Source organism: Zingiber officinale, chromosome 1A (assembly GCF_018446385.1).
Source record: "Zingiber officinale cultivar Zhangliang chromosome 1A, Zo_v1.1, whole genome shotgun sequence".
Classification (NCBI taxonomy): domain Eukaryota; kingdom Viridiplantae; phylum Streptophyta; class Magnoliopsida; order Zingiberales; family Zingiberaceae; genus Zingiber; species Zingiber officinale.
In genome coordinates, this window is record NC_055987.1 from 139,460,622 (window position 1) to 139,476,155 (window position 15,534).

General features: G+C 36.0%; 1 protein-coding gene across 1 annotated transcript in view; it reads right to left on the reverse strand.

The window, feature by feature from the left end:
• Positions 1-8,911: 8,911 nt before the first annotated feature.
• The window catches only part of LOC122035693 (trafficking protein particle complex subunit 8-like), a 40,028-nt gene continuing 33,405 nt past the window's right edge, over positions 8,912-15,534 (reverse strand). Inside the window, exons 25-28 of the mRNA XM_042594826.1 lie at positions 13,378-13,611; positions 13,059-13,211; positions 9,907-10,019; positions 8,912-9,824 (exon numbers count right to left, since the gene is read on the reverse strand). Of these exons, the coding sequence (XP_042450760.1) occupies positions 9,284-9,824; positions 9,907-10,019; positions 13,059-13,211; positions 13,378-13,611 (1,041 nt within the window). The 3' untranslated portion in view covers positions 8,912-9,283. The remainder of the gene's footprint in view (positions 9,825-9,906; positions 10,020-13,058; positions 13,212-13,377; positions 13,612-15,534) is intronic.

The following is a 15,534-nucleotide window of genomic DNA, read 5'->3' on the forward strand; positions in this document are numbered from 1 at the left end:
AATTAAATTAGGGTAAAAAATATAAACAAATAAATTTGCAATTATTACAATAAATAAATGTGCAATAAATAAAAGAAAAAAATCAAGCAATAAATGTGCAATAAAAAGCGTAATAAATATAAGAAAAAAATTCTATACCTCACATTAACTTAATCTCTAATTTCTCCTTGATGATATCAAAACCTTGTTAGAAAAAATATGAAATATTTCAAAAATTATCAGAACTTTTTCTAAGGATTTTAAACATAATTTTCAGTTATATGTCTTTTTATGAAATTGATTTTCAAAAGGAATAATTTTTATCAATTAATCCATAATTTTACAAAAATAATTTAAAATTATTTTAAAGTTTTAAAAATCCTGATTTTTTTTAATAATAATTATAAGCATTCGAAACATGATAACAATTTTCATACACAAATATTTTTTATTTTAATCATAACAAATATTCTTGAATAACAATAATCAATTTCAAAATTAAATGATAAAAACTAGAATTTGTCATCTAAAAATCTTGCTGATTTTTTTAAATATTAAAAATATAACCGTCTTAAGCTGAAAAATTAAGTTTTTCAAAATTAATCCCCGAGAAATTTTAAATTTTAAATTTTTTTTATCAAGAATTCATAGAAAATTAATTACTAATCGAAAAATTTTAAATTTTTTTTTTATACTAACTGCTAATCCATTTGTGTATCAAAGAAAAAATTTCAACAGAAAACATGAATAGAAAATTTATGAAATAATTAATTTTGCTAATTAAATTAAATTAAATTAATATTTAAGTATGCAAATAAAATCAATTTAACAGTTTAGAACAAATTTAGGAACTTAAACTAAATTCATACCTACTAAATTTATCAAATATTTTTTTAGAAATATAATTTCTAGCTATGTTTATAATTTGGCTCATATAATTTCTAATATACTAATTTAGCCCTTCAATAATTTTAAAATTTGAAATTGATGAAAAATTTACATCATTCTTTTAGTAATTCTATTTGCTCTTTTAGTTTTGAATTTTCATTTTTAATTTTGTCAAAATATTCTACTAAGGAGACAAGACTTTCTTTGAATCTAAATATTTTGTCTTAGTTTTACAAAGTGATCTACTTAGCATTTTTATAGCTTCATATAATTGATCGGAGGGTAGAAATCGTATCTTACTTATCATGTCATACTTGTAGGTAGATGCTCGCCCTTTATCATTGTTTGATTCCGAAGTGGCTTCGTCTTCTTCTTCTTGGTAACTCGTTGAATGATGACGTTTCATCCCAAACTGTCTTAAGGTTCTTGTGTCTTGACCTTCTATTTTTCTCCTTTCCTTTGCTTTTCAGCTTCAAGCAGTTATCTTTGATATGTCATTCTTCTTGACAGTTGTAGCACCAAACTTTCCTTTTGCTTCAGATTATCTTTGTTTCCTGTTTCTTATCAAATTTATTAGTTTTAAAAAATTTACTAAACTTCCTTACCATGTAGGTTTCTTCGTTTTCATCGAGTAACGATTTTGAGTCTAGATCGATCTTCTTAGCTTTGAATGCTAAGTTCTAACATGACTCCTTTTTTTTCTTAGGCCTGCACATCGAGTTTCATGTAATTCTAAGGTCGAAAAAAAACTTTCTAAAGTACTTATATTAAGATTCTTAGAGATGTAGTAAGAATATATTATCGATGTTCAGTCCGAGGTTCTTGAGAACGCATTAAGTGCATATCTTAATGAGTCTTGATTTTTTATTATTTCTCTGAGGTTGATGATTCTAATAATCAACTCCTTTAGTTTGGCAATAGCTGAGCAACCATTTCCCCTTCTTCAAGCCGAAGGTTACTGAGTTGGTTCTGGAGCAGATCTCGTCTTGTGAATTTAGTCTCCGAAGTTCTTTCGTGTAACTTCAAGAATTTCTCTTAGAGTTCTTTGGAAGATTCATAGGCGCTGATCCGATTGACTTCATGTGACGATAGTACGTTCAACATATGGAACTCTGCTTTTTTGTTGGCCAGAAAGTTGGCATGCTCCTTTTGCTCCAAAGTTGCTCTTCTTTTTTGTCGTCGTGTTGATTTCTGGGTGATACAAAATCATATTTGATAGTTAATAAGATATCAAAATTTATTTTAAAAAATACCTCCATTTCTTTTTCCAAATTGTGAAATCCTCCTCGAACTTTTATGGATGAATGTTTGATCCGACCATCTTTTCATTACTTCAGTTGATAGTTAGGGGTGTAATCAAGTCGAGCCGAGTCGAACTCTTGGATGTTTGAGTTTGACTCGTTTATAATTGAGCTCGAGCTCGAGCTTTATTTAACGAATATATTCATGACTCACGAGCTTATTCAAGCTTTTATCGAGTCTAAATGAGCTTAATAAATATAAATTATAAATTTAAATATTCATTAAAAACTAAATTATATATTTTTAAAAAATTACAATATTCTTGTTAAAATTTATAATTTTATTCTAATAAATAAATTTAATATATTTGTCTATATTTTTCATAAGTAGAGTGTAAAATCTATAAATTTAATATCAAAACTATTATTTTTTGTATTTAAAAGTTAATTTATGAGCTTAACGAACATGTTCACGAGCTAACGAGCTGAATATTGTGAAGCTTGAACTTGGTTTGTTTATCTTAACGAGCCTCATTAAACGAGCTCAAATGAGATTTTATCGAATCGAGCTTCGAATAACTTACGAGCGGCTTGGCTCATTTACACCCCTATTGACAGTTAGTCCTTCTAAAGCGTATCTTACTCTAATATCACTTGTAGGTCTAGTTAGGTTGGCTAGAGGGGGGTGAACAACCCTGCACGTTAAAATTATCTTTCTCTTGCTATAGAACTTACAAGGACACACACTTAATTAATTAGAAACAAAACAGATAAAAATAGAGTGAGAGACTAGAGATTACTTGGGTTACAACCAGATATTTGCTAGTCCAAGAACTATGTAAAAGCACTACTAAAGACTCATTCGAGCAAAGTGTCGGTGGCGGAGTAGTCTCTTATAGAAGTGAGAGCACAAACAAAATGAAATAGAATTTAGAGATTACAGAGTGTGTTGTGCTAGACTTCAAGCACCAGAGCTCTATTTATAACTCACTGGTCGAAGTTAACCGTTGACTGACGTGGCAGCTCCTGGACGTCTGGACTGGGTCGATTCGATCCACTCTACAACGGCTTCTTTTCTAGAGGTTATCACTTCCGAGGTGATTGGACCCGATTTGGGAGCCTGAAGTCAGTTGGCATGGACTCCAGTGTTGATCATTGCTGCTCGCTGCAACAACTCGCTGATCTAGCCAAGACTGTTATGGACACTAGACTTTTAGGTTGACCGATTTTTTGTCTAGTCATTTGGGTAATACTCCGGCCGTCCAAAGTTGAGCTCACTCGAACCCAACTCCGATTTTCTCCTCAAACAATCATTCTCCCCTACTTCTCGTCCTTCGGAAGTACCGCACGCATCCTTCTTGTCCGCTGTTGTACTCTTCTGTAGCTCCTCGTCCCTCAGATGCACCGAGCCCATCGACTCACTTCCTATGTCATCCTTCTCGATCACTGTGTCTTTCACTCGACTTCTTCTGCTCCTAAGTCCTTACACACTTAGATGTGAGACATCAAAAAGGGCAGAGCCTAACTTAACTCGGTTGATCATATCAAAATCAACCCAGGATACTTATACATTCGACGTCCGAATTTGGTAAGTCGCTAGAGCCACAGTCGGCTTCCCACTCGAACTCAGGAAGCACTCGGGCTGCTTGGACCTTGTGGCACTCGGGACTACCCAGGAACACCGCTTGGGCAATCTAGCAGATTGGCCTAAATAACCCAAACTGATAGCTTCAGATTATCAACTTAAGTTATCTCGATAGATAAGTTTGGTTTCAGATAAGTATGATTTTAATTGTAATTTCAATTCAGATTATTTCACTGTAACTCTTATAAATATCTCGGTATAAACAATTTTAAATAAACTTTAACTTACTTTAACTCGTCCAAAGTATCAGTTCGGATCTCTTACTCTATAATCCTTGATCCTCTCCTGGTCCCTTCCAAAACCACACTCTAGATGCCTTTTTTTTACGCTCATAGCCTAACTTCTGACAAAGAACACCACGCTCAACATACTTAAGCATAAAAACAACACCAATTTATGAAAAAACATTATTTTAAGTTTTTTTTCGTCGAAATTTACTAGCTTTGATTGAATTTATATTTTTTTTTCATAAATTGGTATTGTTTCTAAGCTTAAGTATGTTAAGTGTGGTATTGTTTGTCAAAATTTAGACTATGAGCGTAAAAAAATAATATTTGGAGTGTGTCATTTTGTAAAGGACTGGAAAAAAATCAAAGATTATACACCGGGTGATCGGAACTACTACAAGTATCGAAAAGAAAGTTAAACATCTTTTCAAACACAATGAATACATTTAAAAATTCAAAAATATTAAAATAAAGATTATATTATTATTTAAGGAAAAAACTAATCAATCAACCTTAAAAATTTAGGAAAAAAATTAAATAAGAGTCTTTTTTTTAATTATTTTTAAAAAATTTAAAATATATCTTATCATTAGAAGCATCTTGGTTCTCCTGCAACTGTGGGAGATAAGGCGGTGCGAGTAGTTAACAACAATCACCTCTCATCTAAGTACAATTAATTATGAGCTTCATGGAAGTTTGAAGTCCTTGATTTCTTTTATTATCTACTTATAATAATTATAGATGACCCTTTATTCTCATATTACTACTAATATAAATGAGTGCTAAATGCACAAACAAGTTCAAATCAGCTAGTTATTGAACTGTGAAAAGTTGTAGGAAGCGTATGACAGGCCACAATTCTTCCTACGATATTAGCTTGCGCAGCGGAATATAAACAAAACAAATAAGCTAAACATTAAAAGAAATACAAAGACTAAGAAAGACAAGCAAACTAATTAACACGTCGATGTAACATGGTTCGGAGATATCTTACTCCTATTCCACGGCTGTCCGTAAGGTGGACGATCCTTATCCGTCGGTGGATTAGCTCCCGACAAACTCCGACTATCTCAAGTCGTTCCTTATGGATGGAGAAACCTCACCACAAAACTCACAAACACTTGAGAACTAGTAGACTACTAATTAGGGTTTACCACCACTATTTCGTCAACTATAACCAAGCTCCCAAACCTTGGTTATATAGACCGCAGGTTGGAAAACTCTGCCTACCAGTCAACTGCCTTCTTGTGGAAATTTGATCATTACATCCCAACGGCTCGATACCAGTCGATTGGTAAAAGTACCAGTCGACTGCTTCACACTGGTTGAGCGAACAAAAATATTCTGTTCGCTCCCAGTCGACTGTCCAGTCGACTACACCAGTCGACTGGTGAAACCACCAGTGGACTGGTACCTGAGTACACTTCACTCAGCACTCGACCCATCACCCTTACGACTCATTTGATGCTTCTTTACAACCTTGACATCTTGCCTTCAACCCTACTTCCTTTGGCTCTCGTCCCTCGGATGCATTCAAGCCCACGGCTCGTCCCCAATGTCATCCTTCGCATATGCCTCGAAGTCGCTTCCCTCTGCCCTTGTCATCGCTACCTTGTCCACGATCCCTCGGATGCTTCATCCTTCACCGGACCCGAAGCCATCAACCTGAGTCAAATGTGTATCCTGCAAATCTACACACTCACATACACATATCAAATAACAAGAGTGAACCTAACATGAACCCTTTGCCCAAACACCAAAATACATGATCGCACGGACCATTGGGATTGCTCCAACAGTATTTTCTTGTGAAAATGAGAAAGAAATGGTTAAAGGGACCAATGTGGAGTTAAGAAGGGGTTTAGATTCAAGGTTGAATTTTTAATCTCATGACTTCAATTTTGGGATTTCCTAAAGGTTTAGTAGGAACTTCAAATCATTGTTGGTGTAATGATAAAAATTGGAGCATGCTTTGAGGGGGAGTTTTACCTTAAAGGGATGATTTGGATAAGAAAGGAGATCTATAGAAGGATGATGGATGTATGCTCAAGGTTGAGCATTGAAAGCAATGGAATATTGAGAACCTTTATTGTGATAAGAGGAATTTTGAGAGGTTGAGCATTTGGAAACAATGAAAGGTAGGAACATTCATTGTCATGGTTAGATGAATCTTGTGAGAAGATTTTTTATGTGTGTCAAAGAGGGAGAATGTAGGGTTTAAGTTAGAAAAATCTCATTCATGCTTTGGCATGGGATGAAAATGGAAGTTGGGCTAATGGATTAGATTAACTTAAACATATTGTCAAACATCAAAAAGGAAAAAATTATTAGTGCAATTATCCTTGGGTCAAGATTGACCAAGTTGACTAGGCTCGGATTAACCCAAACTTGAGTTTTGATGTTTAATAATATGTGAGAAAAAAGTCAAGTAGGTCAAGGAAGGACCAAATACTTGACTGAAAAGTCCTAACTAGAGGTTAGGTAACGAAAAGTCTTAATTGGAGATTAGACAACGGGAAGTCTTCACTGGAGGCTAGGCAATGGAAAGTCCTAGCAGTGCTAGGCGATAGAAGACCTAGTTGGGAACTAGGCAATAGAAGTCCTAGCGAGATTAGGCAGCGGAACACCTAGTTGGGAACTAGGCAATAGAAGTCCTAGCAAGGCTAGGCAATGGAAATTCTAAGTAGGTCAAAGGCTGACTGGACACTTGGTGAAGAAACCTTAGCAAGTCAAGGTTGACTGGATGTTACGCAACAGGAAGTTCCAACAGGTCATGGATGACTGGATGTTGTACAACGAAAGTCCTAGTAAGTTAAGGTCAATTGGATATCAGGTAAGATGTGATTTCAGTCTTGAAAAGTTTGAAATTAGGATTAGCAATCGATTGATAGGATTCACAAATCGATTGGCAAACACTAAACTCGAAAGTTCAGGTTTTGCTGCTCAAATTGATTGGCTTAATTGATTGGGATTGCCAATCGATTGGGAGTTGGTTTCACAAAGCACATAAGTGCTGGAATCAATTGAAGTAATCGATTCAGCCTAGACCTAATTGATTGAGGTAACCTATTAGCATTGTTTTCTCTGCAAATAGAAATATTTTGAATTGATTTAGGTAATTGATTGAGAGATTTTCACAAAGAGAATAGAAGGTGCTAAAATCGATAGAGCAATCGATTCAGTATGGGTCAATCGATTCGAGGCTCTTCATGAGAGAACAGAAAACTTCAGAATCAATTGGATTAATCAATTAGAAGCAAATAATCGATTGGTATAGCTCACCAATCGATTGATAAGACGAAAAAGAGCTATTATGGAGATTTGAACGGTTAGATCCTACGTAACAATAAATTGGAGATAAGGTCAACTGATTGAGAGGTTTTTTTTAGCTTGAAGGCAACCATAAAAAAGGGAGTTTCGTGGAGTATCTTCAAAGCTAGTTTTTGAGAGTTTTTGAAGCAAAATATTGTTGCATTTCCATCCACCAAGAGGTAATCCAAAGCAAGAAAAGAGCAGCAATGCAAGGTTCCTCATTGTAAACCCTAAAGTCATTCTCGATTGTATTATATGTTTGTGTTCTTATTATATTCTTGTACTCAAGGTTGTACGAGACTTCTCCACCTCAAAAAAAATTTCAAGGAGGCATTCATAATGGAGCTATGAGTGTGAGGAGTGGAACATTGGATTAGTCACCTTAAACAGGTGGATATCAAATAAAATCGAATGTGTTAGTGATTGAGAGTTTTACATTGAGTTTTCCGCTGCCATTCAAAGTCCAAAAAAGCGAAGCTAGCTATTCCCCCATCCTAACATTAAGATATATGTATGATTTCAAAGAAACATAGGTGAGTGGGTTCTCTAAGATTTCAACCATAAGAGAGGGGTGAGATTCATGATGAGCTTAATAGAGTTTCTTCAAGTTCTATCGTTTCTATGCCAATCTTAGACTCATAGGAACAATGTTGGCTCAAATGTTTCAAATGTTTGATGAGAGGATAGTAATGTGGCAAAGAAGTGGAGAATAAATGAAAACTAGAATTCACTTCACAAAATTGAGATAAAGAGATAAATACATAGCTTCTATTCTCAAATTTATTTTTTAAAAAGCTCAAAATATTCTTTTTATTTTCTCTCTTGATAAAAAAAACCACATCAGTTTCTCTAATATTAAATGGGACTTATGGAGTTGTGAGATCTAATCTTCTTTGCATAGTTCCTTATCTTACAAATGCTTATTCTTTACTAACCTCTGAAGAAGGGACGTGACGAAGGCCTACCCAAACGAATAAACCTTTTAAGTAAATATTTCCTTTTGAACGAATTAGTAATTTCATTTTAAATTAAGAATAAACGCCCATTAAGACTTGAGAGCCTTTAAATGTTTCCTTATGCATAATAATAGATTTTGGATTACAATGTCATATTCTACCATTTACTATGTAGAAGATTTTCCATGCTAAACTCATTGGTTTCCAATACAATATTCTAGTATTAGCTACATTATGTTGAAAACAAAATTAACTGAATAAAGCAAGATAATGAGTTCCTTGTTAATTGTGTTGGACTTAGACTAGGTCGCCTACATTGCATAATTAACTAAAAATTAACATAAAAGAAAAACAAAAAAGAAAAGCTCGATGCGTAAAGCTCTTGTCAATATGAAATTCTAAGAAATGACCTATTGTACACAATCAATCCTATATTGTAAGAGATTGATTCCATAACTCCAATCCGTAATCTCTAGATCACATAATTTTACTATTATGCTAAGGCTATCATTCTCTTGATAACACAAGAAATGGTAGAGAGAGAGAGAGAGAGAGAGCAATACAACAGTCAATCGGGCTAAAAACGAGAATTTCAGAACAGAACTTCTCACTAGAGAACGAAAAGCAAAGCATGCCATTTTCAGCATCAACATACAATACAGCTGGTCATTGAATCACCGACCTTGGGCATTATAATAGATCATCCATGAATCACCACATCCAAAATATAAGTAGCAACATAAAGGGCTGCCATGTTACATGTGTACGAGAGAATAAGATTGTGTGCAAAACCGGACGATCTAAAGGAGCAACAAACTGTTGGAATGAAATTTTTGTCAAAAAACAAAACTCAAAAAATATGCCATGAACCAACAGAAGCTGCCCGCAGGAGACCCATGAGAAAATTATACATCACTAGCAGCTAAAGCACATCTCGCCTATAACAAGATGATTTGATTGTCTATTCAGCCTTGGTGACAAAAAAGCATAATTTACAAGGTGTGAAGCAAGAGAATCCTCACTGTCGTGGTTTCCTTAATGCTGTAACTGGATTGCCGTCAGGTAGAAAGGATGCCCATAAAGTGTACCGGAAGTGCATGTTTTTAAATCACCGGTAATTCTCTCGGGTGGATTTAGCTCCCAATGCAATTCGTAGTTTGACAAATCATATGTACCAGGTGTAAATAGACAGATCTTCAAGGGAATTTCAGATGAAGACAGAGGCTGCAAATCAAGTTTAGTAGAGCTTAATGCACACCATATAAAGGGAAATTGAGACTCCATTGATAATTTCTTAGGTCGATTCCCCTGAACACTGGAGACAACTTTTATATCATTAACCAAGGATATGTCATTCCATCCACTTCCATTTCCAGAAGAATCAGAAAGCTTGGCCATTTCTGAGTGTTTTCTCCCAGGCATGACATCATAGGTTACCAGTCTGATGGAAACAACAGAATCAGAACAATTCTGGACTCTCAAATGAAAACCAACCTCACAGAAGGAAGCAGAGAAATCATGGTTAATCATTCTGGAGCCACTCATTTGCCAGGATATGGGGCTGTTGCTGCTAATACTGGAGAAAAGGATAAGAAATGGAAGTTCAGGATTCTGGAAATTCAGTAAAATAAAAAAAATTAAATAGATTCTAATCTTACCTGATATGGCAAGTATGATTGGTTAACAATTTTGGTCGTTCTACTGGCTCAATTACAGGATCTGTTTTGGCCATCTTTGATATCAAAATGAAGTCAACCTTGCCCAGATCTCCCTGACATTTCAATTGCACAACAAATCAGGCAATCATGGTTAGGGTAGACATCAAACTAATAAAATATCTACATCAAGAACAAATGAACAAATGATTTTCGAATATTATATTTTTCAATGTCAAACATCTAGGAGATGAGGACAACACTAACAAATGACTTGAGTTACCCCTTCAGATGACATCGCCAAGTGCTCATCCAATATAAAGTTCACTTAATTGATATCATAAGACCTGAATAACAGATTACTGGATTTTGTACTAAAAACAAGTGAGGCAATAACTTCTGAATTAAAAATACACTGCATTATAGCTAGCCAAATTCATACAAATTTTATTTTGGCAAACAATTATAAACATGTGACTGACACAGAACTAACCTTCCCTACATTGTGTGTGAGGAAAAACTGACGACAGGATTGTGTGTTTCCTTGTGGCAGTTTTTACTTGTACTCAAGTGTACTCTTGGTATACAGGAAAATGGTAGCAAAGATTACAACAGAGCAACTACTATTCCTCTTACTTCTCCTTTGGGATGGATAAATCACACCTTTTGGCCATGGGCTGAATCATCTTCATGCTGCTTAATAAACAATTTAAGCAGTCAGGCAAAGCTTCACCCTTGGCAGCTATGATACTAGTTGTTAGGGATAGCCAGAATCAATCGATGGATGAATGGCTAAGGGCTCATTGGTGATGTAGAAACGAAGAGATCTCGTAGCATTCATTTGCGTCAAAGAATATCAAGTCTTATGTTGATAGACAACTATGATTCTAGGAAAATTTGAATTGATTCCTTCTCGCAGAATTATTAAATAATTTGTTGCACCCTGCTTTACCCTTGAATAAATCAACCACCCTGTACTTCTGAATATTATCACCCGTTCTTATATTTGCAACATTCCAATTATAGACTAACAACAACCTATGGACTCATTATACAAGCTTCATGAAAATCGCCACAATAGAGGACCCGTACAACAACAACCAAATTTTATCCCACTAAGTAAGGTCGGCTATATGGATCTTTCAATGTCATGGGACTATATCCCTTACAATATCATTATTTATATTTAAATAAATTTTATTTTGTTTTATTGTTGCTAACCAAGTCTTTTTTGGTCATCCTTTTTCTCATTTGATGTGCACATTTGTCAGAGTTTCGTCTACATATATATCTGTACCATCTTAAACGTGTCTCCTGAGTTTTTTTATCAATAAGTGCAACCCGACTTTCTATCTAACATTTTCATTTCTTATCTTATCCATCCTTGTATGCCTACACATCCACCTTAACATCCCTACATTCACACAAAAAGAAATGCTGACTCCAAACTAACACTAAATAAATGACAACCAAATTACACCTCTTGCTGCAATCATTTACCAAGCCAAATCTTAGATAATCTAATTACTACTCCCTACATTCACACCTGTTGCAGATCAATTCATCTCAGAGGGTTGAGCTATTCACTGACGTGGCAAGGCCAATAACCAATGTTGCGGATTTAATTAATTAATTCAGTCACAAATGGTTCTACCATGACATAGCTTTATGCAGACCAATTAATCACATGAATTAATTCAGTTGAACAGGTTTAATAGGATCTCCACTGGAAGTTGTTAAATTATATTGGCTAACCTATTATCCTGAAAACTAGAGCTAATAGGAAAGAAACCAATTTACATATTTATATTGTTAATACTTCGTCTTCGACCCTGCTAAATTTACCACTTCTTCTAAGAGTTCGAGCTAACAGGAAAGAGACCAATTTATATATTTATATTATTGTCACTCCTCCATGTGTGAGTGAGGTACTTAATCTAATTGACCCAATCTCTCAACACATTGATTGATTAATTTTTTTAACAAAGGTGAAATTCAAACTTCTGACCTACTCTTCCGATACAGTGGTTAGCCAACAAAGTTTAACATGGTGCAAGAGCAGGAGGTCAGGCGATCGAATCCCTCGAGTGTTAAAAAAAAGAAGAAATATTTTCATGTGTGGGTGGGATAGCAGACAATCTATATAAAGCTTGAATTTCACTTTCTGCAACAGGTTCATCCTTCCATGGAAGATGGCCTCATAAAACCCATAAAGAAGGTTTAGATTGAGGTCGAAGGCAATTGTCGCTACAATTTCACCCCGGAGTATCCTCATTTCTCGTAGCCTTCTTGAATTTCTTTAAAGGAAGAAATGAAACTCTCCTCTGCTGATTCTGCTTTACCCACAGTTTCACCAGCATTTGAGGAGCAATGTGCAATGTTGATTGAGAGGGAATCGAAGAGGGGAATAGCTTGAGGAAACTGGAAACCCTAATTAAATTCACTGTTTCCTCTAATGATACCCTTCCTCGATTCCTCTTGATCATCTCACTGCTCCACGAGTGATGGTACTACTGTGGGTAAAGAAGTAGAATCAACAGAGACAGGTAGCATTCCTGACCCCTTCAAAAATGTCAAGAAGAACAGCAGGTCATCATATCGTAGGAAGAACAATGAGTATGTCAAACTGGCAGATAAGCCCTCTGAATATATCTTCATGTGCAACAGTGAGATGAAGCATGAGTGCTTCCAGGCCCAGGCCTCCAGGCTTCCATCTTGAAGGCAAGAGGCCATCAAGAAGATAAAGCCATGCACCAAGATATTCCTGTTTGACTTCAATTTGAAGCTTCTTTATGGGTTTATAAGGCCATCTGCCATGAGATAAGTGGTAATCAATTCATGTACTAGGAGGCCAAGACCAACAAGTCAAGTACCCCACCCACACATGAAGATAAAGTGATAACCTTATAAATATCTAAATCGATCCTTTTCCTTAATAGCTTGAGTTTTGGGGATAGGTGGCTTAGCCAATCAACTTTAATTAAAGGATGTTTTTTATATCGTTGACACAACATGACACCTCTCAATTATTATACTTTTGTTATAATCTTCCCAACATATAAAACAAATCAGCCAAAGCCATAATAAATAGGTTATAATTCAAGGAGCCAAATGAAACAAACAGGTCTTTTATAAAATAAATAGGCTGGATTTACCTTAGAAGACTTCACCTGGTGGTGTCTCTCGAACTGATGAAATTCAACCATGGGAGACTTTGACACATCAATTACTCCTTTGTTATCTTGAGAAACCATCAACAAATCACAACTGCTGGGATGTTCTTCATTACTTGAATTTTTTCGACAATCCTGAAGGGTAAATACAGTTAATATTGCTTTGAACTGTTAAAATTTTATGGCATCACACTTTTGTTTTCACTATCTAGATGATAGACCAAAAAGCTGAATTTAAATCTCTATTTACTGAGAGACAAGCAACTCTTTTTTTTTGTCAATGCAAAATAAATTTGCAAACCTTTAGCTTAAAGAAGCATGACAAAGCCTGACCCGCCAGTAATGTTTGCACAGGGCAGATATAAAGAGTGGTAGGCAAAGCTGATATCTCCCACATATTGCCAACACTTGACAACTGATGGAGAGAGAAAGAATCCGATTTTGTCTTGTTCACTATGTCCATCTGGACAAAGAATTCATGCAAGCTTGATTTGCATGGAGTGATATTGAATGATACATCTATAGATGGCAATATCTGCAACAGTTTTAAAAAGGATTATTTCAAATTTCACAGCTTTGTATCTGCAGCACATCAACATGAAACACTGACAGCAGTAAAAAAACCTTCTGAACATGTTCATTCAAGAGAAAGTTAGACAGACAATAGGCTTATAGAACAAAGGGTACCACTGTACAAAGCATGTTCAAAACAAAACTACATGAAACTTGATGATTTAACCACCAAATTCTTTACTTTAATAATGGATGGGTATAATCAACTAGAAATGCAGCCAAAAGTCAGGGAAGAGATCAACAACAAAAGAAATGTCATCATCACACCTAACAAGCAATCCAGGGAGCAAACAACTAGTTTGGATGAGGTTTCTAAAGAGTTTGTGGGGGTACTTTCACGATCTATTGGGCAAAACCGGCCAATGCATACCTTTGGACAGTGCCAACTTCCCTGGGAGCTGGCTGTCCCAAGCCCAAGCTGTGGGCCTAATTGTTCCAGTCACAACGGAAGAGATCAAGGAGGCTCTCTTTGATATTGGGGCAGATAAAGCTATCGGTCCGGATGATTTCAATGCAAAGATTAACACGGTCGCTTGGGACAAGATTGGGGATGATTTTGTAACTACGGTAACGGAGCTTTTTCATCATGGGCAACTTCTTAAGCAATGGAATCATACCTCGATTGCTCTTATTCCCAAATCTGATCACTCTCCGCGTGTTTCTGATTATAGGCCTATTTCATATTGCACGGTCTTCTATAAAGTCATTTCCAAAGTGTTGGTGGCATGGTTGGCAAGTGTCATGGATAGTTTGTTGGATCGGGTGCAAGTAGCTTTTGATAAGGACTAGTGCATTGGAGTCTAGAGAGCATACCCATCTAGCCCAAGAATTATTGAGGAAGTATGCTCATAAGAGAATCTCACTAATCTCACTAAGGTGCATGATTAAAGTTGATCTCCGAAAGGCCTTTGATATGGTTAATTGGGGTTTCCTTATGTCCGCCCTAGTTGGTTATAGTTTTCCCCACCAATTTCGCGGATGGATTCATGAATGCATTAGCACGGTATCATATTCGGTTAACCTAAATGGAGGGCTACATGGCTTTAGTGGGAGAAGAGGATTGAGGCAAGGTGGCCCACTCTCCCCTTTGTTGTTTGGATTATGTTTGAAGGTTTTCTCGCGCTCTATGAAGGAAGTTTAAAGAATGGACGGTTTTCATTATCATCCTATGTGTGCGGGGGTAGAACTCACTCACCTAGCTTACGTCGATGAGTTATTGTTGTTTGCGAGGGCGGATGTCTCTACTTTGAACCTCATCATGGGTTGTTTGATGGATTTTAGTGATAAGGCAGGCCTTAGGGTGAACCCACTGAAATATAACTTGCATGTGGTTGGAGTTGATGAGCAAATGCATGAGTGGCTACTCCACATTACTTGTTTTCAGGAGGGGTCCTTTCCTTTCCGCTATCTTAGCATTCCATTAGCCACAGAGAAACTAAGCATTGCAAATTATGTAGCACTTCTTAAGGCTATCACAAAGCAGGTAACCGCTTGGCCAAAGCATACCCTTTCATATGTCGGTTGGTTGGAGTTGATACGATTGGTACTTCAAGGCGTTGAATGTTTTTGGTTGTCTATTGTTCCAATGCCTAATGGTGTGATTGACAAGATTTATGAAATTTCTCAATTTGTTATGTGGTCTACAAAGCATCCACCAATCTCTTGGGCAATTATATGTCTACCAAAAGATGGACGATATGGGTTACGTGATTTGCAAGCATGAAATATGGCTCTCCTATGTAGAACTCTATGGAATATACAAAATCAAAGGGAGTCTCTTTGGGTATGTTGGGTCCACCACCACTACCTCCGACTTGTGAATTTTTAGCATTGGAGGAGTAGACCTTCGGATTCTCCACTCATTAATAAGCATTTACTACAGATT